This window comes from Scophthalmus maximus, chromosome 8 (genome assembly GCF_022379125.1).
Source record: "Scophthalmus maximus strain ysfricsl-2021 chromosome 8, ASM2237912v1, whole genome shotgun sequence".
Classification (NCBI taxonomy): domain Eukaryota; kingdom Metazoa; phylum Chordata; class Actinopteri; order Pleuronectiformes; family Scophthalmidae; genus Scophthalmus; species Scophthalmus maximus.
In genome coordinates, this window is record NC_061522.1 from 16,015,782 (window position 1) to 16,041,482 (window position 25,701).

Here is a 25,701-nt window from a genome sequence, read left to right on the forward strand (position 1 = left end):
GCTATGTTCTTCCATTTTAAGACAACAGTGACACTCGGTGGCTAAAAGGAAGAAATACACTAGGACAGCGTAGTTTAGACCGTCCATCTCCCCCTACCATATGCTCACCATGCCAAGAATAGCACTGCGTTAATATTTGATTTACTTATAATGATGCTTCTCCTCTGATTTCACCTGAGAGCCCTCTACTCACAAAATCCACAATCTTGATCCCAGTGAAAAAAACATGTTTTCGTCTGCTCGTTTATTGATTTGATAGAATGCAGAGGCACCAAAGGTTACACCTACTAATCAGCCTGAAGTGACACATGAAGGGATACACAGGGTCCGTGCTTGGTGTTTGGAAAATAATATATCATATCACTCTAATGTTAGGGGTGTATTAATGTAGGCGGGAAAGTCTATGGCGAGACAACAGTTTGGTACGGTTTCATAATGTGCTGTTAGATTTCATCACACTGCTTTGCGAGGTCTCTACCTCTCCATGAAAGTAACATATTGTAAAATGTATATCTCACTATCTTAGCTGTTCCTACGACTAAACTCTTCTGGACACAGATCGCGCTCCCAGTTTGGGGGCGACAGCCCCGAGTGCTCCTATTAGCACTGGCATCACTGTTGCCTTCACTTTCCACATCTTTTTCTTCTTTATTTAGTGATACAGACTGTGCAGTTGTTCCTGCTATTTTGTCCAACCATGTCAGTTTCAAGAAAAAGCAATCTAAGGGCTTTCTGGATAATTTAAGAGTGCAGTCAGTTAGTTTTTTTCACAATGGTTGTTCACCATGTGCTTCGCAATAGGCCCTTTTAACAGCATACATTTGTATTTCATATTCTTCGTACAATAGGAAAAGCTCATGTCTTAACATTAGTGTTTGTTCTGTTCCATCAAACTGGACAATACCATAGCTCTGAAACAGAAGCAGCTAAACAGATTGCATGACTTACTCAGCTATGTTTTACCTTGCCTGTCCACGACAATTTTGACGGCCAACCCACCATCACAGAAATGAGGATAACACGCTTGTAATGTCTGTGAACAAGGTTTTAAGTATTTATTGAATCTCAGGCAGAAATATACATGATAATCCTTTATTGCTAATGGCATTCCACGACCCCCTCCAATCAATGGCTCACAGTCACCTCTAAACCAACACTAGAATTATGTTTTCACATTGTGTGTGTGTGTGTGTGTGTGTGTGTGTGTGTGCGCGCGAGCGCTGTGTATTGAGGGAAAGTCATCTCTTTGGAAATATTCACACGAGCCAAAATCCAGATTTGCAGTCCACTTTAATTATTGATGCTGCTTATTACATCTTAAAAATCATAAACTCATATTTTTACCTATTCATACAGTGTCTTTCAGCATTCTCTCCCGAGTAGTAGATCCTGATAGCAATAGTTTATACTGTAAGCTCTGTGTTTATGGCTGAGAGGTTAAGGTTTTGGCTGTTGTATGAACGGCTACACGGTCATTCTTAATCAAAACGGAGAAACGACGACAAAAGAAACTTGCACATCTATAACTTAAATTTCCTGAATGCATACATGTCTTTTTTTAATCGCTGATATTATTAACGGTTATATTGACACGGTAGTGAAAACACACTCAAACTCAGGAGTTATTGCCTTAATAATTTTTTTTTTTTTGCATGACAAAGAAGAGGATCAAATGGGCAAGGGTGTGAGTTTGTACATAACCACACAACAGACCAGACAAATGGCATGCAAGACATAAGAAGGAAACACTTTGACCAGGGGGATAGAAACAGTTTTAAACACTACACTACATGAATGTTATTACACTTTGATGCTGGGCACCGGAGGAGTGTCGGGTCGATGGACAAAAGGTTGTACATGTAATGTGTGACACTGTGTGCAAAAGGTTTGACATAAATTCCAGACATGGTCGAACACACAACAGTATGGAGCACACAACAAGTCTTTAAATTTCCTTTTTAAAATATGGCTTATCAAGTTATCACATATTTTTCTTATTTTTAGAGACAGACACACAGTTAGTATAATAATTTCATATGGTATTTTTGAGATTGTTTGCCCGCCTTGCGGCTAATTCTCACGTATTAATTTATGTATGTACAAGTTGAGTGATCGAGGTGATTCTATTTCAGAGAGAGGACCAGTTTAAAATCCCTCAGACTAGAAGGCTAAACCATCCGACGTTGTGTCTCCCATCCCCTCTGCCTGCTGCTAGCCTCTCAAGTGTAACATAGCTAACGGTAACATCGGTCAAGCTCACGTTCACCTGGCCGCTGGTGGTCGGCCTAGCTTAGTCTAGTGGCTGCGATTCACACCGCGGCTTCGCATCCGAATCATTTCCCCAACATGAAACATTTATTTTTCTGAACTCCCAAAGAGACCACGCCATATCTTAACTACTTTTTCTTTTCCTTTGTTTTCATGCCCTGGATGGAAAAACAACCCTGATTATAAAGCCAACCTTGTGAATGTAGCCTATGAACTAAGCGAGACAATGTTAGCATTAGCTAGCTAGCCAGCTAAGCTACTTCTTCAGCATGTCTTGCAGCGGGCCTGGCAGGTATTTCATCATCGTGTCCATGATGCTCTCCTCCTCTTCCTCGTCGCCGCAGCCGGCCGGCACGGCCTTCTTGGGTCGGGTCAAGCTGCCCGCCGCGGTCTCCTCCGCGGCGGCTGCCGCCTCGGCCTCGGCCTCCTCGCGCTTTTTCAAGCCGTACTGGTGGTTCGAGCGCAGAATGAGCAAAAAAAAACAAAAAACGGGATGTTAGAGAAGGGAACGATGCCAGTAAAATCCATATATGGATAAAAACCGCCATAAATTGATGGGAACCACAGGAATGTTATTTGAAACAGTGTCATTGGTTAAATGTTAGCCACTCGCAGGAAATAAATAGACCTTTTTTGGGGCTTAAACTCGTCATAATGACGTTCAAACTGTCTGAGGACCATGATGGCATGGCGGTAGAAAAACAACACAGTCAACCGTCCGTGCCTAAACGTGGTCTGTTGCTTCTTTAAGTGGACAAAACTGATGTTGCCTGCTGCCCGTAGATGCTTGCGTTATCAGCGGTATATAATCTTTTAATTGTTCCCGATTGGTGCCCCGTTTGATTCGAGGCCCAGGAATTGTTCTGGGCTGCGAGGTGATTTCTGCCGGGTACTTTAGCATCGTCATGACACTCAGGGGCCCAGAAAGCACTTCTTCCCCAAACACAATCATTGGAACAGAGCAGCTTTAAAACGGAGAACAACATTTCTCTAAACATTAAAGCCCGTCTGAAATGATTCTTAACCAAGGTTTCCCAGTCCAAATGATGACTCAGATGGTGCTGCGGGGGCTATTTTTAGGTAGGAAACTCGTAATTATAAAAAAAAATCTGCCATAACATCATAATGCACATGCACTCCTACTCATCCATCACCCATCCTATTGAAAAATGAACTACACCAATCCACAGGAGCCTTTTCCAGGTTTCACGGTTTGAGCAGCTGCTAACCTGCTTTTTCAAAGTCTTGCTTTTTCCTTCCATTTCTTTCTCTTGGATAAAAACAACTGCTAGTCAGGAAGAGAGCAGATGTCTTGGAGGTGTTGCTTTTCACAAAAACACAATTTGTATGCCACAAATTCATGTGAGGAATATATATACACAGCTTTGGATATATATTTTTTTCCCATCAAAACTACATTGAGATAAATTAGGCAATTATTGCTCCCCATTGCCACAGGAAGAATTTCAGAATCAATTTCCCAAAAATAACATGATGAATATACACATGTGATTATGTTTGCTGTGTTTGCTGTTATACCGTGGTTTGAAGTGGAAAGTCACACACTCCAGCTATAATATTGACAGTTCTCACAGTATCTGACATAATGGGATCCAATCGGGGTAGAAGCTGACGTAAACCCTTTCAGTAACGAGCGCTTTGGGAGTTGTTCCTCCTTCTTCTTTGTCCTCCTCTGGGATAACTTTAGGAAAGTAGAGGACATGAGGAGCCAGGGGAGGAGTCGTGCCGTCGATGCACAGTGTTCCCCTTGGACCTGCCCGACCTATAGATGTCTTTCACGCTGTCTCAGTGGTTGCACTGCCGCCATTAGCCTCACATTTACCCCACAGCCTGAAAGAAACGCTGTCTGAATATGAAGCGATCAACTGCAGCGGAACTCAAAGAAAACAATAGGATAAGCATAATAGTAATACTGACTCACAATTCAAAAGTCAGTGCTGAATATTGTTTTCGACAGAAACGCACTGTATAAACACGTACTGTATAATGAATGAGCCTCTTCATAATACATGCATATCATATGGAAACGTTGCACCCAGTTCACAATATAGCACTGGAAAGGAAAACAATCATGGAGGCTGGCAGTTTTCATGTCTTCACCAACCCCCCTATTGTCTCAAATATCAAATGAATCTTTATTAACCATGATTTTTTTCATTTTCTGCTGTATTTCTTCTTACTGCTCAGTTGTGTACGGCTCCTTCCTGATCCTGCACTGATCTATATTCTCTTTATAATCTCAGGAGAAGATAAAAATAACACAAAAGCAAACCGAAAATAGTGTGATTTCAAACACAGGTCTGTCATAAAAAGAGTTTTGCTGTCATGCAGCCAGGATGTGAAGCATTTAGAAGCTGCATGAACATCAAAAGACAGAACCGCGTCCAAAATCATCAAGCCTGGAAGTGACCAGATTTTCAAAATATTAGTAATAATAAGAACTGATTCTATGTGATGACAGATTATTTTTGCACGTTTGTTCTTTCCTTATATTTTAGTTTTCATATATCTGTTGCTACATAATTGATCTTAAAAGTATTCACTGTTGCTCTGTCAATGACTCTGTGTTTCAGCCTGTCAATAGAAGAGTTGGACAGCCCATCGTCTGTCGTATTACCTTGTCCCTGATGCCTTGCCTCATACTTTCCCTCTCTGCCTCCATCTTGGAATATTTGGCCTTCCTCTCCTCCTCCTGCTGCCTCAGCGCCTCCTGTCGCTCCTCCTCTTTCTTCGCTGCATCGGGGTCCTCCTCCTTTTCCTCTCCACCCAGCATCTTGCCCACATCAGGAGGTCCTCCTGAGAAAAAGGGTGAGAGTGAGACAAGAGACACAATGGCAGCTGTTGCTTGAACAACAGAGAGGGAGTGTCCAATTGCAATTTTTGCTCATATGTGAATAGTAATAATGTCCAGGGACTGGGATAAGTTTAAAAAAATCTGTGAACTGTTTTATATATATATGATGTTTAAATGTTGATGTTTTCAGTAAAGCCATTTTCATTAAAACAATTCAAGGAATATAATTCTGATGAGAAAGTCACTTAATTTCTTTTTTTTTTTCCTATATGCAGGTGCCTGAAGCCTGTATTCTCTGGAAGTCTATAACAAAATGACTGTACTACTACTTTGCACTTAATCTACAACGTAAGTAAACATTTTACAGAGGAGTTTATGGTGTCAATACCTAGTTTCAAGTCCTCTTCGATGTATCATGGTGTTCTTTTGTAAATAATGGTCCATTTAGTGTAAGATAGACGCTTAAGCACAGTAAGCATTGGGGCGTGGCTACTTTGTGATTGACAGCCAAACTGTCCAAAGGGTGTACGGTTGCAGGTGTAGGTGGACGTGCAGTGGATGGGCTCTCGGTCAGGCCCACCCTGTGCTCCTCCAAATATGGTTACGTCTGTTAAGATGGCTCTGGCCAAAAAGCTAAACTCCAGGCTTCAGAAAATAATGGGTGATGTCACGGTGGGTTGCCACTTGATGAGGTTAAAAAAAATCCCCCAAACCCACACACTTGATGGTGGAATCGAACAATAAATCGGGCAATAAGTACGGTTTTCACAATGCGCCTCTTACACTGAGAAACAAAGAAAAGCAGATCCTGTACACTCAGTGTAAGGAAAATTGAAAAGATGTGCGAGAGAATTTAGTATGAATTTGAGTAGAATATGAGTTTTATCCGTGATACCCCATAAGCACAAGCCTTTGAATATGTCTTATGCAACCCCCTCTTACTGTACCTATAGGAGTTATACATCCCATAAGATAATGCCTCAACACATAGACATGCTGAGTGTTGCAAATAAGGGAACGGGAAAAGAGGGAGAGCCGTCACCAAGCATCAACATAAAAAAAGCATTGAAGAGAAAAGCCAGTGGTGTGAGGGATTTGGGCAAACACTGGAGCCGATAAGTAGTGCGGGGGAGAAAAAAGAAAAGAAGAAAGAAGGGAGAGAGGGAGCCAGTATTCTGAAAAAAACCCAAGACATATTTAGGAAAACAAGGCGAGCATGAGAAGAGGGAGAGAATCTGTCAGAAACGATTGAGTCCAATTAGCTGAGCTGTTCCAGTTAGTGGGATTACCCAGCAGTTTCAGTGGGACCAGAGGGAGAGGGACAGACTTGTGACAAGAAAGAAAAAAAGAAGGGAGAGGTGAGAAGAAAGCGACAAAGGGAGAGGAAGGGGAAAAGACGGTGGGGAATAAATGAGGTGTAAAGGACAGAGAGATCAAGAAAGGAGAAAATGGAAGATTGGAGAGTGAAGATGGGGGGATGAGGAGGAGGAGGAGGGAAGGGTTGAGAGGGGCATCTGAGGAGAGAACGCATCCAAGGAAGAAAGACAGAGTACTCCTTCAGTCTGCAGCTGCCCCCCGGTATTGACTCATCAGCATAATAAAAGTGAAGTGCAGCAAAATGCGGAGAGATAAAAGACACGAGGAGAGATGGAGGAGAAGAAAGGATGACATGGAAAGGGATGAGTGCAGGAGCAATGCGTGTGGAAAAAGAAGTAAAAACAACAGGAAACTGCAGTCTATGAAAAAGGGAAAGGAGGTTTTTAATTTATTAATATATCATATGCTGTTTTTTGCTGTTGTTTTTTCAGATCAAATATATAAATAACTGTGTATAACTCTCTAAATCTTTGTCAGAACTGAGGGACAAGCAGTTGCTGACAGTCAAAATTCATACCACTTTCAATTCCATGTCTGTCTATGAATATAAAGCTGGAAGCAGCAAACCTAGTTCTGTTTAAGTTAACAAATCCTCCCATCAGCTCCTCGAAACATCTCAAATACAATAACTCAATACAAAATCTGAAAAACTTTTAGTATTAGTATTAAAATGACATGCTGGGGTCGAATGGGGGGACTATTCCTTGGATGTGCACTGACTTATGGTGACGTAGACCACTGGGCAGAGCAAGGCTGGCTCTTTCCCCTCATTCAGTCTTTATGCTCAGCTAACCTAACAGTCAGCTGGCTATAACGTCATTCAGACATGGGAGTGGAATTGATCTTTCCATCTCAATTTCAGCAAGAAAGGAAGAAAGCAAGAAAGAGTATTTCTCCAAAATGTCAGTGTATCCTTTTTAAAAACAGGTTCATCCCACTGATGAACAGACAAGGATGGCGGCCTACAGGAAGTTACACAGGTGCTCTCTGAGAATTACAGTGCAGAACACATCAATGACGTTAAAATCACACACCAGCACCAAAGGTGAAAAGTGAATTAGATATAATAAAAAGAACATTAACAGAGCAATTTATCAGTCACATTAATGAGCCACTTGGGTCTAAATGAACGAGACAGTAAATGATGAGAAGGAAATTCAGAGAGAAAGTAAGATATCCAAATATCTGTGTGTGTGTGTGTGTGTGTGTATGTGTGTGTGTGTGTGTGTGCGTGTGTGTGCATGTGTGTGTGTGTGCATGCTTGCGTGAGAGAAAAACAAAGAGATGGAGCACTAGAGATAAAGTGCAAATACAGCAAGTGTTAGATCCATTTTGGCGATTGCATGAATGAGTTTTTGTGTGGTTTAACAGTTGTCGTGTGCATAAATGTCCACAAGCATGTGTGTGTGCACATTATGTATGCAAAATATCTATATATCTGTGTGACTTTGCATTAATGGTAACATTTACACTATTAATTTGTAACTTTAATCATCAGCCACAGTCTCCACAAACACAAACACACACACACACACACACACACACACACACACACACACACACACACACACACACACACACACACTGTACATAGAGACCCCTGGACTACTGTATATCAACTGCATTGCTAGGAAACAGCTTGCCTCGAAATTTCACTCTTGTCATCCAATGATATTAGAAAACACTACAACATGAATTAGAATTAGACCAATTAAGAATCAGTGCTGCCAGCAGAGAAATTGTAAATACTTTTCTTTGAGACACACTTTTTGTCTCATAAGCTGACACAGAGTGCGACAATCCAAATTAAACTTAATATTTCAAGGCGTCCATACACTCTGCAATGTCGGAAGATCGCAGAGGCAGGATTCAGGACTATGGCTCACGAGCCCAGTACCTGAATTATCTCTATCAATAGAGCCCATGTAAACACTGCTATTGAATCCTGCAAATGGAGCAGTGACTCACACAATCAGCTAAGCCTCATTGTCAAATGATTCCCTTACCAATGCACGGACGACAAAAACCCCTCCAGTACCTCTTTTAACTACACTGAGCCAATCCAAAACAAACTCGGTCTGGTTTCACAAAATCTTAATAGAACACTGAGATCGTCTTTGTTCAGATGTAAAAAAAAAAAAAAAAAAAAAAGAAGAAAAAAGAATCCTGGGAGACAAAGCCTTGAGTTATATTGAGCTATGATCCTGGCCCCTACTTTGTGAGTCATTTGTGAGAGATACAGCAGTGTCCTTTTAAACCAGAATAATTCCATTAAGCTTTCAGGCATCACATAAGCCGCGTCGAGCAATGTTTGAGTGTTTTTGATTAAAGTGTCTTAACTCTCTAGCCCTGCTCACTCTATTAGGTTGTTGTAGTTGTTGAAAAGACGGTGAATATATGGGCTAATAAATGCCTGTCGTGGGAAGCTGACAGGTTGGCCTTTAGCCTGATCTGATCATTTTTGCATAATCCACATTACAATGGATGAATCAACATCAGTGCAGACAAAGAGGCACTTTCACCCTCATGCAAAACATAAAGTCGGTTCATGATGATTTGTATGGAATGTGACTGAAATAAAATGCGAATGCTGACTGGACATTATCATGTCTGTGAACAAAGAATATCCAAAATAAAGATCCTAAGGTTAAGACCTTTTTAATCACCCTCAAGTCTACTTTTTAAGACTGTGGCAGCAAAATCTCCTTCTAATTTTGTCCACAGAGCTAAAATAATATCACGATCCTCTCCTCAACACTTGAGACACTGCTCGGCTGCCGGGATAAAACGTGTCATCTATCTAATCCATTTCCTTCTGGAAGTTCTTTGCTAGATCTCAGTTAAATCCCAAGTCTTGAGGCAAAGCGAGGAAGAAGCCTATCCTTGGCTGACTCTCTCAGTGCTTGCACTTTAGACAGCATCAGATAAACATCTACTTATCTCCTCTTTTCCCACTCCGGGTTCTCAGGAGAATCCCTCTCTAAATACAAAGTGTGCTGGGAAAGTGGATGAGTGTAGAGATCTAGGTCCGGCCTTCAGGACAGGAACCATTGTCTCAACACAGCGGCTTGTTTAACAGCAGGAAAAAAGCTGAACGAAAAATTAGTAGTAAAAGGAGAAGAAAGTGAGCTCACTGTTGTTCCACTACTTTACTTCTTTATTCTCTAATTGGTGCCAGTTTTGCTTTGACTCAGCTTCAATTTCCCTGAGGTGGAGCAGCGCAGCACAATGAATCAAGCAGTGCTCTAAGTGAGAAAGCTTTACTCACCACTGGCACTCAAGTTCACATATACAGTATAACTGCCCTCGGTCTGGAAATATACAGTGGGTTGTTTGGTTGCTTGTAACCTCTGCCGTTATATTTGAAAGGTTTGCGTGTCGGAATGTATTTTCAATTTATTCTCAAGGTTTCACAGCAGTTTCAACACAACAAAACATATACTGCAATATAATTCCTGCAGCTAAGTGTGTGAGAATGAGCTCCTTTCACCTTAGAAAACATGTTTTATGTCCATAAGTATTGTATCATTAGTAACACTAAAGTTGCACTCAAATATTTTGTGCAGTATTGTTCATTTACAACTTTAACTACGCAGCGAACACCACTTCACAGTTGGCTTAAAAGATGATTCATTGGAGTAAATGGGACAGTTACAAACTTCTTTGTAGGAAATCTTCTTTATGTAACGTTTGACTCTCCTATAATCTCATGGCTTCTACTACAGATCATGACGGTGCATTTGAAAATGAATTTATTTTTCCCTATAAAACCTAAAATACTTATCCAAGAAATCTTAATCTAAACACTTTGACAGAATTCAAAGTTAAATTAAATGATTATTTTCGTAATGTACCACAATAATGATGGCAGCATCCTCTCTTTCACAGAGACCCCCAACCACACACTCATCAAACAAGGAACAAAACAATCACAGGATGGTAATAAGCAAGGAAACTAAATAAGATCTTCATAGAGTCAGATTGAAAATATTCACCTTGATTTATTCTGTTATCAATCTCTCAAGAAGGTATTTATTGTGCTTCTACATTTGACCTGTGCTAGTTAGGGTTATTACAATCTATTCTGACATTTTACCTAAAACCATAAACATCAACCTCATTGTGGAGCAAGAGGAAAAGCTGTGTATGCCCAGTTTCATTACAATCATTTTCATTGATTACTTTTGATACTTTTTTGACATACTTCCCCCCTTGGCTGAAATAGTGGGTTAGCCATTCGCCACTTTATTCATGAAAGGTTGTGGGGGGGTGGAGGGTGGGGGGCAGAGACAAACACATTCACACCTATGGTCGATTAGCAGAACATGCAATACCACACAGAAATGCCCCGGGTGGTTCGAACCGGGATGCAAACCTTTATTTTATAGTTGACAATGAGCCTGACCTGGAAACATGCAGGATGTGAAACTGTCCCCAGCTGGAATTGAAACCAGGGACTTATTGACCAATGACCCATAAGGGATTCCCAGTAATGCAGCTTAATTGATTAAAGAATATTTCACTAGCATCGATATATTGACTCACAGGCTCTTGCATCCAGAGCGATAGGTGAACTGATTGATTACCTAATTGGTTTGTGTCATTATCTGATTTTTTTTTCCCCCACAGGGAGCTTTAGTGATCAACGTGCACTGTCAGCATTTTTGCAAAGGTTTCTGTGGAAAGAGGTCACTATGTCCCTGTGAGTAAAATTGGACCAGAAACAAAGGAGCAATGCATTGGCAGCAAGATGATCACCCTAAAAGACACAAGTATCAATTATTAGACACACATAGCCCTGTAATGATCAAATCTTCTCTTCCTTGTGTCTTTTCTCACTCTCACCTTTTTCTCACACTCAAAAATCTATACTCTAAAGTCGGCCTGTGTGCAGCCTGCATTATTTATCTTGCCTGACAATGCAACACACACGCACGCACGCACACACGCACACACACACACACACACACACACACACACACACACACACAAACACACACTCCCATAGTATCTATAAAATATCTGTCCAGCAGGGGCAGCGTACAGACACACCCACACACATAGGCTGAGTGTGGTAAGACAGTGAAGGCGGCGTCAATGCAATGCAGTTTATTTAAGAATTCACGACGCAGACCCGAGGCACGGCAGCTGTGCAGAACCAGGCCGCGCTTGCATCCTCTGCATCCCAATAAGGAGCCAGGGCTCTGCTTCAACTCCACGTCCCAGGTGTGACCACCTCATAGCCACTGAGACCTGGACTGGAGCAGCGCAGCATCACGGTCCTGACTCCTGACTGACCAGTATGTGTGTGCAGCTGCTACAGTATAACTGCTGCCACTTCTCCGCCTTCCCGCTTTAAGCTATAGCTGACAAGGAGGCTGAATTACAGGGCTATAATGAGGACTAATGGGGGGGCAAATAATAGCTGAGATAATATTCTAAAGGATAGTACCTGAAGGCTTTAAAGGACAAAAGTCTCATGAAAAAAAATGTCAGTCATAGTTCTTGGCAAAAAAAGCCCATCCCTATCTCTTTTGCTTGAAACATTGCCAACAGTTGGCTTGAAAATTAATACTCTGTTTGATTAATAATGTCATACAAAAAAAATCCCATAACGTCATAACCTCAGCCATCCTTGTGCCTCTAAACTAAAATATACATAGATCCTGAGAAGGTGACATTCTGGAGATATGAGGTATTTACTTGACGGGCACATTATGAGCAGACCTACTGTACGACTGGTGCTGCTGCCAGTGTGCCATTTCATCTGCAGCAGCCCTAACCTTGTTTAGGTAATCGCAGGTCACAAAGACTCCTTTTCTACGAGAGCAGAAATGTCGAGTGACAAACGGTGAGCAGATTTCTATAATCCTCATCTTCAAATCCACTGTCAAAGAGGATGTGTTTCAATAAGTCATGACCTGCCCTGAGAGGCTTTTAAAAGATGGATGCAGAGATAAAGAAAGAGGGAAATGCGTTGCTAATGTTTGAAGTTAGTTGTGTGGTGCAGCATGGATTATCGCTTCCCAGTGTCAGTGCCCACAGTGACAGAACTATAGAACAGCACTGCTGCCACTGGTGCTGAACATCCCTTTAAATCCTTTACACTGCAGTGACGTTAAATCAACCTCCAGCCCCGGCAGACTACTCACCTCCCATCGCAGCTTTCATTACAAAATTCATGATGAAGCAGTTCTGTGTTCTCTTCCCTCAGTGGTCACGTTATCAGGGACAGACCTGCAGCCAGGGGACAGAATACACAAGCTGTAACTGTGTGAACGCCACTGTTAAAACATTCATATACAAGAGTTTGATGGGGTGGGGAAGGATGATGACAAAAAAAACCACCTCTGAGATGGCAAAGGACCCCCAAAACAAAAAACCCCTTTTTCACACTGATTAATATCTTCATATACCTGAGTACTATTAAATCATATCTTAGACGCCCTTAAAATGTGATCAGCTTTAGTCCAAGGAATCAAGGAGCCAACGAAACTGAGTTAAGATGGCTTTACCCTCCCCTACCACCCCAAGTTTAGCCGAGGCACCTGCGCCCCTCGATTTACAACCGTACTCCATCTCTTGTGGGTTTATGCTGACATTGCCTGATTGGCTGTGATATATCGTCATGGAAATTACTCCTCAATGACAAAATAATGATGATAATGAACAGGCGCCCCAACAAAGACAGGGTCAAAGATGAGCAAATGGAGACGTGCTTTGTGTCAGTACACGGAGTACACGACCTCAACACAATGTGAGAGAGCGTTAAAGATGCCCTGCTTCCTACAGCGTCCTACAGCATATCTATGGCGCTCATGTGTGGATATATTGGGCATTATGGCATCTGTTAACACTACGTTATTTATATCGTGACTCGGGACTGCTCAACAGTGAATTTATAGTAACTATATATATATATATATCATATTTCTATGATATTTATATTATTTATATATATTAGGATTGCATTGTAACATTTCTATGATATTTATATTGTGACTCGGGACTGCTCAACAGTGAATTTATAGTAACTATATATATATTGTAATATTTCTATGATATTTATATTATTTATATATATTAGGATTGCATTGTAACATTTCTATGATATTTATATTGTGACTCGGGACTGCTCAACAGTGAATTTATAGTAACTATATATATATATATATATATATATATATATATATATATATATATATATATATATATAGGATTTATATATATATATATATATATATATATATATATATTAGGATGGCATATTTCTATGATATGTCTATGGATGTTGCAGATCTCAAAGCAGAGTTTATAGTGACTACATATATTTAATCAATAGTATTTATGCTACTAGTCCACGTATAGTTTGGCTGCATTTCGACAGAGCATCCCTCTGTCATTGCTGAACGGACAAGGTCGCGGGAGAAAAGAACACAATTAGAAGATTATCTTGAAAACTTGCTGCGCTCGTTTTTTTTTTTTTTGTTTTTTTTTTGTTTGTTTTGTTCTGATTCATCCGCGGGATATTTTCATTCGGCCGAAGTCGAAATCGGGACCAGCCGAGCGTCAATGAAAACCATTTCCTGGTTCCCCTTCTCCCCCCCTCGGCATCCTCCTCCGCAGCAGCATGCAGCATCACTCTCGCCTCACGTGAACCCCCTCGCCGCGTCCGCGCGCTGCAGAACACCGTGGCGCAGCCCGTGTCCGGTGCGGACTCGTGCTCAATGTGCACGGTGAAAATGTGCGTCCGACGCAGCCTCCATGCACGCACGGTGCCCCGGACTCGCGCGGTCGGCAGCCTACGTTGTGCGCACACGAGGGACGCATCAGCATCTTTGCACCAAGTGCACGAACCTCTGCGTCTGCGTCTGCATCCTTGTCCCGTGCGCAAAAAAAAAAAAAAAGCTCGCACGCCAACATCCCTGTGTTAGGTTTGTTCGCACATCGTTTACCTTGTTTTCGATCCTTCCTCCAAGTCTTTATCCCGCCGCGGGAAGAAAAGGCAAAAGAAGCCTCGTCGCAGTGTCACAACCGCCTTTGATTTCCGTCCTCAGCGGGGATGGAACACAGAACACAAGTTGTGCGTCTGGACCGAAACGGAGGGTATCGTGCGTCTCTCTCTCTGTGGCTCTCTCAGTTTGCACACATGCCGGTCTGTGTCAGAGTCGGGCTGCAGCGGCGGAGGAAGAGGCAGTGTTCCTGCAGGAGGAGAGGAGAGCCTGCAGAGGGAGAGAGGAGGAGGGAGGGAGTGCATGAATGTAAGAGCGCCCGAGTGCAGGCTGCTCTTCAGTTTCCAATAAATGCACAGAAAAGATTTTTGAAATGGTGAAAACAAAAGTAGGCTGCCGTGAATGAAATGCCTTCACAAGCGCAATGTTTGTAATGAAAGACTTCAAGAAAAAAGAAAAAAAACATCAAATCAGCATTTTCATGACATGTGCCATCATGTCCATAAAGCTCAGAATTCCCGGGGTTCTTAGTTGGTCAATCCAAAGCCCATAATGTTTAAATTGTCATTCACTCTCTCCTGAGAGAGAAACATTTGTTTTCTCTGCTAAAAATTATATGTACGGTGCAGATGTAGAGCATCATAATTAGATAATTGTGTGACTGGCGGGCAGCAGAACAAGCTGATATATATAAAGCTGTGCAGTGTACGTGTTGGCGAAGAGTTGCCTGCGCACACATCCGGCAGATGCAGTGAAACATATTAGTATTCATTTGGAGGGAACGTTCCTAGCCACCTTACAACCATATGGTTCACATTTACTTCCCCTTTTAGCTTCGGTTTGCCATATACCGACGTCTGCTTTAATAACGTCTAAATGCGCCACCGTGTTTACCGGCTAACGCCTGTCTGCTGTTTGGTGCTGAGCAGGTGGCATACAGTTGGTCTATCGGAGCTGTCCGAGGAGAACATCTGCCCGCTACATTGTGGAAACCGTGTTGCCGAGAGCAGCGAGAGTGAAGTGAAACCGTGAAGCTGTGTCAGCTGTACCATCAAAACAATGAGCTGAAAGACACTAAATGTGCTCTGTAGAGCCCAGAGCAACTTCAGAGTCAGGTCATCTACGGGTTTGTCACTACGTGGACCTCTAACATTGCATCTAGTCAGTTGGTCTATAGTGTATATAAATTATTTATCATAGCCGTTTTAACAGCCGGTTAGAAAAATCACCCCAGAGAGTAGCTGGCATGTTGTTTTTTCGCTGTTCAGTGTTTATTACGAACCTCTGTGTTTTGCATCTACCGTCTCACTACTTGATTGGGGCTGTTGTTTTTGTTGTATCCATAGACAAGAGCAATGAAATGGATAATTGTGTTAGTCACGAAATGGCATTAATTTAAAAAATAGCTCATTGACAAACCGTCGCCTCTATTCTATCACAGCCCCCTTTTCTAAAATCCAAGGTGACAATGACGAGACTCTCAAGCAGTTATAATAATAAGAGGCTTTAGGCTTCTGGCAAGTAAAATTGGGTCTTTAAGATATCATATATGTATATTCAGCTGCAGGGATCTACTGTGGTGTCCTGTCAGCTGCCTCAAGATTTTCCTTGAAAATATTTTTCCTGGCAGGATGAAAAGGATTCTGCCAACGCTGCAGCTCCCCAGAGAGGTCAGTACTAGATTTTGCTCATTCTTTCCTCTGAGTGGATGCGTCACCTTTCTTTTTTACTATTTCTACTTGTGATTTGACAATCACTCCAACTGGCAGACAAATGTGGTAAATAGAGGCCAAAAATGCACAATATAAAAAAGCATAACATGATGCAAATGTATTGTCGGGATCTATATAGTTATGATGGCACTGCTAGAAATCTGCTAGGCCTAGCAACATGCATGATCAAATGATCACGGGGATTGTAAAAAAAAAATGTCTCAAAGTTCAAAGGACGTAAAGCCTGAATTATCCATTTGATTTCCGTTGCTTGGTTGTAGACATCATTTTTTTGCTCTCTGCTTTCAGAAATTCATTTGCTGAGCAAATAGAATCTCAACTGATGAAAAAACAACAAAAACTACATTTGAAATACATTTGTTAAAGCTGGGTTAACTGCCTTTTGACCACTAGGGGGCAGAAATATCAAAAAATCAACCTCACAGCAAAAAAAACCTCCTCAAATACTATTAGCATACAGACATGTATTTGTTACTTATACCGAGCTACGGTTTGCTTACAATTACCTGCTTATACATCCGGCACAAACAGCACCAGCAGATAGACTGTAACGATAAAAGACAAAGAATAAGATATTTATTACTTTAACTATAACCTTGTTTCTGATGATACACTCAACCTCCAGCTCTAAAAGAAGCCTTTTCTTCCCCAGCAAAGGCTTGTGAAGTCCTTGCTTTTGTAACATTGCTGCACTTTGCACGCACGGCGAGGGAGACAGGCCGAGAGAGAGCAAACAGAGGGCCGAGGGGAGCTTAAACTGCTCCCATCTCCCATTAATTAATCAAGACCTAGGAGGCCGTGTGGCTGTGTCCAGTCAACACACTCCGGCACAGGCATCCATCACCTCGTTTATAGCCTGGAAAGGCTTCGAAAACAACAGCAGCACACATGCTTGTGTGTGTGTGCGCGCACCCACTGTGCTGTTGTCCCCTAACTGTCCACCATCACCACTGTTACACAGGTTTGTTTATTTTATTTCATATGTGATTTATAGTCTCTTGGTTTTAAGGTCAGACTTGGCCACGTTTGCTCTTGACCCATATCCACTGTACAACAACAACAACAAAAAATCTCCTCTAACCAAATATTTCACACCTATGTTGTCTCATATTTATCCCATGCAGACCAAAGAGTGTACCAAGTTTTCCATTAAACTATTGTGGTTTAAACAACATTTTACTGTGGCCTTCTGTGGACTCTTTTAATAGCCCAATGTGCAAACAGCCAGGTGGTGATCAGGCACCCTCCACTGCTCTGTCTTTTCCGTGTGTTTTGATATGTTGACTTTATTCTTTGCGGATTTTTCTTTTTTGTCACTCTCACAACAGGATTTCAAACGGCTGTAATTTCTTTAATTCTCTGGATGTCAGCATGGCTTCCACCCAAGTAATGAGTCACCATGGATATGTGCCAAAACAAAATAAACTTACCAATCTATGCCGGAGCCCCTGGAATGAACAACCCTGTGAATACACTGAAAGCGCTGGTGGTGTGGTATGAAACACATTTGATAACTTCATTAGCATTTTGTACCAAAATATGTGAGGCTGAGCTCCATGGAGACTGCATGCCATTCAAAAAAGGGCAAATTAACATAGCACTCCTGTCACGTGAAAACACTGCTGTACTGCCGGTTTTCATGCTCTCTTCAAGCTGTTTTGATGTTAAGTTAATGTATATTCTCATACATAAACAACACATTGAAAAATGTTTTTACTCGGTTGAAAACATCCCATTTTGGAGCTACGAACTCTGAGCTGCAACAAGGCTAACACAATAATACCTGGCCCCACATTGGCTGACATGAGTGGATCCTCAGTGCTGTTTATCACCTTTTTTTTATTGTGGTAGCATGCTTATATTCCCTTATTAGCCCTAAACAGAAAGTACAGCTGGGGCTGATGGGAGTTTTTTGGAAGGTATCCCGAATACTGAACAAAAGTGGCGATTTGACCGACCCATCAACATCAGCAACCCTGAAGCCAACCTGCTAGTGTGATTGGCAGCAGTGGGCTGCATCTGCCACACCTTTACTAACTCAAATAATAGATATGAGCATTTTCGATAAAATATTGACACCACATGCAATGGACCGTTACGTCCAGTTAGTGATCATGCAAGTATTATAGCCAAATCACTGCACTCCTTACTAGTCTTACTGCATCCAAGGGCAGCAAAATTAATGTACTGTGTGGCCTTTACAGAGACTTTCCTGCATTTGATCTGCTGAAGCCGTTGCCCCTTGACAAAGAGGAGTTGATACTGGAATAAGGCACAGTATTGAACGCTGACCTTGGGTCTTTTGTCATGGCTGCTGTCAAATGAAATGTGAATTATGTCCACGACAGCAACTCATTGCTGCTGTGCCATTTCTCGAGGCAGGATGTGGCCAACCGAGGCAGCGAGTTAGGCGTCTGCATGAGTAGATTCTCAGCAAATGGCCCTTTGAAATCTTCTGTGTGCTTTTTAGTTACAGTACCTGCCATGAGTAGGGTAACATAAATTACCGATTGGCGGTTTATAATGTCAATGATATTTCAATCAACATTTGTCTTTTTTTAATCTTATTTTCCCGTAAATAGTTGATAAGGTGGTCGTAGAATGTGTGATTTATTTGTGAGATTTATTATCACACCTCTGTACATAACAGACGGCCTCTTTTGCTGACACATAGCCAGCTGTCCCACCTCTTGGCCCCTGTACCACGTCTGATTCATAAAGTATCAACTACTGAATCGTAGAGTAGGATGTGCAATGACTCTGTATCCCATTCGCTGTGATAAAATGTGCAGGCAGTTGTTTGTAGTAACGTGTGGCTTTAGTTGGAAAGAATTAAAAAAATAACGTAACAGCAGCAAATGTTTCTTATCTTGTTCTATGACAGCTGTCATCACTGCATAACCTTTGTATTGTGCACACATCCAGAGCAGAGACTCAATTCCCAGTTCTTGATGCTGAGGTCTTATCTCATGTCTCCAAATATATTTGCCTTGTTTTCTGCGAAGATCGTTTGTTTTTTCAGACATTATTTTGACAGTAGGTTATCCAGGCTCTCTCCTGCAGACGAACCCAGCCCATCACTGACTGGATGAACACATGGGACACTGCAGGCAGGGCTGTCACTGATTTGTGCTTCTTTGTTTCTGAAGATACAAAAAAATGTGACAGTTCCTGAAACAAAGCGCAGAGGGGTAAAATATCATCACAATAAATTCTACAATTTTTGTGTCCAGTTTTCTTCAGAACGGCTGAGACACTTTTAAACCATGAGGGTCAGACATCAGTTCAGAAGCTGCTTGGTTTATGTTTTTTTTTTGTGGGTGTGAAGACTAGGGATGCTGCACTATATCAAATGGATTTTTTTTTTTATTGTAGTGGGTCAACTGTAGGACACTAGGAATTCTTGCTGACACTTCACATCTGTAATAGGAGGCGCTTTCCTTGATAAACCTTTATGACATCCCTGCTCTCTCACCCTATCCCCTTGCAGACTCAAGCAAGTCTCTACATAGTTACTGTCCCAAAATAGCACAAAGGACTCATCCCCGCCCGTGTGTTATTAACGTAGCTATAATGACCTGCACACCAGTGTGAGCAACTTCTCTGAAAAACTAGACCAATTTTGTGAATCATTTGTAAACGTGTGTGGTGCGATGTTGTGTTCTAGAAGTATTAGTGACCTCTCTGTGTTAGTCAAACTGGAACTCCCCTGTGAATCAGTGCATTGTGAGGTGAACAGTATGTGATGTCCCGGTGACGGTTTTAGTGTCTCAAATGCAGAGGCACAGTATTCATATTTTAAAGTGCAGATTGCGATATCAATGATTTCACAGCATAACCCTCCGTCTTTGCTCTCGTGCTTTAAAGGCTGCATTTTCCTCAAAATTTCCCCCATACCGTGGCGGGTCATATTCCTCCATCTGAAGGGCACAGTGGCCTCTGTCAGGCTATTCTGTGAAGTCAGAGGGGAGGAGTCGTTATCTTAGGGTATTAGTGTGCTGTCCATCATTCCTGCTGCTCTGAGGTCCCCAGAGACACTGGAAGAGGGAAAGGAGGAGGCGGGGGGGGGGGGGGGGGGATTGCATGTGTGTGTGTGTGTGTGTGTACGTATGTGTGTGTGTGTGTGGGTGGGTGGGTGGGTGGGTGGGTGTGTGTTGGATGTGGATGGGTGTGTGTGTGTGTTGGGTGTGGGGGGTGTGTGTGTGTGTGTGTGTGTGTGTCCATCAACCCGTAGAGGACCTCTGAAGTCCCACACAGAGGGAGGTGTGTACTGCTGCAATGCGTAAAGGCATCGCAGCTCCACGGCTTCTTGCAGTTAGCAGACTGACTGACTTGAAAGGCTGAATGGCTTGTTGACTGACTGCATCAGGGATTTAGACCATGTATACCATTTCACAACAACCACAGGTAGTGCCACCATGCAGGTCCATGGGGACATTTACATTACCCCTGAGTTATTAAAGGGTAAAAAATTGTGTAAAAAGTGTATTTTGATACAGATACAGATTATCAATTGTTATTCTTAAATTCAAAAAAAGAAATGAAATGTGGTGTGTTAGTAATGGTGCTATATTATTAATGTTGGCCAGGGACCCAACCCATATTGAGAACCCTTATTGCAGCACCCAAAAGGCAAATAGTAAATCTTATACAATTTACAACGGGAAAAAAAATATTGCCAATTTCACGACGTAGTTTTGCAGCATCTCATCTTTAACACTTTAATCAATGATCTCCTTAGTGTCAAAAAGCAAGAAAATCTGCACATTCATTAGTGTGGTTTATTAGGCTACTACAGCCACAGGGGACAACTGGCTAAAAAATTTTTTTAAAAGATTCTCCACCATTTATTCTCATTTAGATGCATTTAAACCAAGAACATGTTGCAATAATGGAGGACATGTTCGTATCCGGACAGCTGCACTTCATCATCAGCAATTTTTACTATATTAGATTTTTTTGTTTTCGTTAGCTCCTGCAGCCTGTGAAATGGATTGAACCATATGGTCCGCATTAAAAATATGTACAAATGATGTCATTTCTTTTGTATGTACTGAGGATAATGTTTGTCCATAGCATTATCTAATGCATGTGGATTTTTGTTTACTCGCATTGAGACAATGTATGTTGTGATATGGCGCTATACAAATAAAATTGAATTGAATTGAATTCCGAGTATTTTGGGTGGAAAATGTCAATTGTTATCAATCCCCTGCTGACCACTGTCCATAGGCAGAGTAATACAAAATCTTTATTTTAAAAGAAAATATCAACCTAGAAAATTAGAAAATTAGAAAATTACATTATTGCCTTTCCAGGGTCCAAACATTTCCTTAAACTACCCAGCAGCACATAGAGCGACCCTTTAATCAATCATGTGCATCACCATTATTGGATTTGCAAGGTCTCTACTCGATTGTGACGTCAGAGCTCGCCATATTGTGGTGTCAAGGGATCACTCGCTCCCTGAGGTCTAACAGCACAGCGAAGGAGCGGTGAAGGAAGCAGCTCGGTGGGACAACTGGACGCGCTCCAGTGTGAGGAGAGGGTGCTCGCTTGTGTGTAAAAGATAAACGAATGACACAAACAAGTGTAAAAAAAAATGTAGGGTTACTTCCCATGCTCAACTGGATCATTTCCTCACTCGCCCCTTGCTAAGTGGGACAAAAAAGGGAAAGGAGGGCTGCGGAGTCGGGACCAAGTCACAGCACGGCCACAGTGCAGCAGGTGCACGGGGACAGTAGCTACTGTGCCGTCTGTCGTGGCAAACGCATGAATGGGGCTGGACCTCGCAAGTTGGGTGCTCACTGTGCCCTCGTGGCTGCTTTGTCCACATCTTTCAACTGCAGGGTGTGTGTGTGTGTGTGTGTGTGTGTGTGTGTGTGTGTGTGTGTGTGAGCGGCGCAAATCCTCCTGCCGCCCCCGTACCTGTCTGAAATAGGAATGAAATACTGCAGGAGGCTGGGCCCCCTACTCTCCCCTACAAAAACACTTGGAAAGCATCCAGAGTGGAGCGCACCGTGCCCTAGAAAGCTAGTGCAGTAGAACTGTCACGGAGCAATGCAGTGAAGAGGGGAACGTGACCGGCCGGTGAGAGCCGGATTCACACCCACCACACGGCCAAATGTGAGCATGAAAGGTATTGCAGTGGACAGCAGGAGCAGAGGGTTAGATATATCGGTGCAGATTAAGAATAAAAAAAACCCTGTAACAATGCAGCTGGGACTGCCCGGCCCTGGCGACGCCCCTGGGGCAGGGGAAAGCTGCTGTGACCATAAACAGAATAAACTTCCATGACTAACTGTCTATCTGAAGAAGGAATGTTAAAAGAACCCAACACATTTTATGATCTTGATCATTATAAACAGTGTAGCGGGCACCATACTGTGTGTACTCATTCCCCTGTTGCACGGAGAGTGTGGTGCGATTATAACTGGACGCCTTAAAATGCAGAGACAGAGAGAAAAATAGATGAGTACCCAACAATCAATGGTTTGCTCATCAAGCAGCTCAAATGACAACATCTGAGGCTGTGTCCCAAATTTAAAATGGCAGCGTGGTCAAAGAGCAGTGAGTCTAAAAGGGATCTCACAGGCTGCTGTGTATGCCTACATTAAATTATTAGCACAAAGCAACCCCCCCCCCGCCCCCAGCCACACACCAACAGAGAAACAAAAGACACACAGAGAATTAGATGAGGAAGAAAATGTAATGTTGGCCTGAGGAGACAAACTGCACAGGAGACGGTTTCAGGACAGCTCTGACAGGTTGTGTCTGCTCGAAAGTGACTATCTCTCTCTGTCAAACACACTGCACCGCAATCATTCACACAGAGGAGGGTGAAAAGACGAAGGTCGTCCGTAATTCTATTGCACAAAAAGAATATTCTGCTCAAACACCTTCAGTATATGATTGTTTTAACAGGCTTTGTTTACAGTAAAACTGCCTTGACCAAGGGAAGATGTGGTTTTTCTCCTAATTCTGTGGAATTTGGCAGCAGAATAAAAAGAAATGGACTTTTACCTCCCCGGCGTCAATCTAATCTTTTCATGTGTCCAACAGGGTATTGTTTGAACTGAAAGTCAGAGAAGAAAAGCTGGACCGACTGCAGAGTTGAGCAGACGACGAAGACGGAGCCAGCATGGAGAGTGATGCATGAGATGTGAGGTACACCCGCCCACCCCTCCACCCCCACTCCTGCTTTTAGAGCGTTCACCTTGTGTGTGCATCTATGCATATATGAATGTCTTTGAGGTTGTGTGCTCCTATGAGCGCTTTGTGTGTGTGTGTGTGTGTGTGTGTGTGTGTGTGTGTGTGTGTGTGTGTGTGTGTGTGTTTGTGTTTGTGTGTGTGTGTGTGTGTGTGTGTGTGTGTGTGTGTGTGTGTGTGTGTGTGTTTGTTGGCTGTTCTGCAAAGTCATCCTAATTAATAGCAATAGAAAATGTTTGGCTGAAAGCAGTGTTCCTTCAATTAGCAAACCCTCTTTTGTCCAACTTGGCAACGTAAACTATCCACATTAGCATCCATGTTCCTCGGAGTCATAATAATAGCAGGTTAAATATCTTTTCTCAGACAAAGAGCTGCAAAGTACCATTCGCTATAGTATTCACAGACACACGCGCGTGTGTGTGTCTCACTCTCATAGTTTTTCAGACACACACTCCACCCATCCCACCAGTGACAGAGATTGCGCTATTAGAGCAGTCTCACAGCACGAGCGGTTAATGTGCAGTGAGCAAGGGTGTGTCCATGTGTGTGGGAGTGAGAGATAATGCCGATGCTTTGGGAATCTAAACTCACTCACTTTTTAAAACGTCCGCATGGTGTCTGTGTTACAAAGAGAAAAAAAGGGCCAATTTGAGCAAATGAGTGCGAGGGGACACCCAGCAGGGTTCATTTCTGAAATCAATTTTAATTGTGACCTGGAGCTATGTCACAATCTACTCACAAGAAACATTTTTAGCATGAACTACTGTTAATGCTTTGAGCATATTTTGGTGAATATACATCTGTACTCTAATTCAAGTTAAAGGAGGTGAGATTTTCAATGAAGGATTTTTACTTGCAGGCTTATGAAGTATGTTCAATTTGTGATCTTACATCTTGTACCCATATTAAGTGAGGAAGGCAGATGGTCCGAAGATGGTGGTTGAAAGGTCTGATGGAGAAGTCACTTCATTACACAAGACGCATGCTGGAAACAGGAAGCGACGGGGTTCATGGGAAAACTCACTGACGGTGACCAACGACCAACGACTGCTGATGTCGCTCATCACTTTTATTTGCTCACAATGTTGATTTCTCAGGTATATCAATTTATTATTCAGAATATATCTGAATGTATATCTTATATATTTTACTGTTTTAACAGAATTTGTAACACCACTTACACTACATTGCTGACAGATTCAAAACACACCACCCACAGCCTCTCTCTGCGTGTCTCCTTTGAAACTCTGTAAAATTACTCCCTTCTTCCAGAAGACCATGAATCAGTGTTTATTGATTATGTTTCATGTCTTGTCCTCCACACACACACACAATCTGCTGATGGGGCGAGCTTTCCAGTGCAGTGGAGATCCGTGAATACATTATACAGTATGTACACTCAGAAGGGCCATGCATATTTGATGGCTATAAAAAGGTACGGCTGGGGGAGAGTTATGAGGGCTCTGCCCATTCTGTGAGTACAACACACGTTCTCCCCCCACAAGACTGAGCATTTTTCAGAATGGCACATAGATTTGATAACACAAAAAACACAATGAGAATATTTCCATGGGTCTGGTAGATAAATAAATAAAATCGTGTTCATGGCAAAGATAACAAAGACAGTAAAACACCCTTTGGTTATACGTGTCGGTGCTCTCATCTTTTTGCTCTTATAAGTTTCACCCTCAAATATTGGCAGGCTGAGTGTGAACTATTGCGTCGGTGTGCAGAGCTTCCCAGTGAATGTCTAGACTAAAAGCCTCTGAATTACCCTTGTTTTGCTGTGAGGGGAGATCGCCCGTTCAGCCTCGCCCCGCTTTACAGTACATGTGACTTTGCAGATATGATGTGCGTCCTTGAAAGAGACCTTGGCTTGCATTGCAGTCATGATGATGGCAGAGAAACATGCAGCCTGGCTAGGCTGCTGCCCCTCCGTGGACAATATGGAGAAGTACATCTGAGTTTCTGGAGCTTTGTGCCTTGGTGGGAAATCCCTGAGAGACAGTCAAACTGAGAGTTGTAAATCATGCATTATCATGTATGTTTGAGTGTGTGAGTGTACCAACCATTGAAGATCACGTTTTAAATTCCACTGAATGAGGACTCGATCGAAACAAACGTGTTGTCTTAATAATAGAGATGACATGTGTGACAGTCACATTGGAGAAGTGAAACAGTAGAATTAGAAAGTTGAAAATCACCGTGAGACTTTTGTTTGCAATAAACGTTGTGCTTTATATCACTCAAATGTGACCAGCTCCATGCCAAAACATTCCTCCAAAAATTGGAAATATTCTGGTGTTTTTGTTCCCCAGGAACTCGTATCTGGCTGGCGTCACTGCCA

General features: G+C 42.3%; 1 protein-coding gene across 2 annotated transcripts in view; it reads right to left on the reverse strand.

Moving 5' to 3' along the window:
* Nucleotides 1–1,030: 1,030 nt before the first annotated feature.
* The window catches only part of cplx2l (complexin 2, like), a 30,325-nt gene continuing 5,654 nt past the window's right edge, over nucleotides 1,031–25,701 (reverse strand). Inside the window, exons 2-5 of one of the 2 annotated variants that reach the window (XM_035637293.2) lie at nucleotides 14,416–14,682; nucleotides 12,613–12,697; nucleotides 4,907–5,085; nucleotides 1,031–2,716 (exon numbers count right to left, since the gene is read on the reverse strand). In XM_035637293.2, coding sequence (XP_035493186.1) covers nucleotides 2,525–2,716; nucleotides 4,907–5,085; nucleotides 12,613–12,643 — 402 coding nt within the window. In that variant the 5' untranslated portion in view covers nucleotides 12,644–12,697; nucleotides 14,416–14,682 and the 3' untranslated portion in view covers nucleotides 1,031–2,524. Of the gene's footprint in view, nucleotides 2,717–4,906; nucleotides 5,086–12,612; nucleotides 12,698–14,415; nucleotides 14,838–25,701 lie in introns of those variants that run through there. The other variant, XM_035637292.2, reaches the window with a different exon arrangement.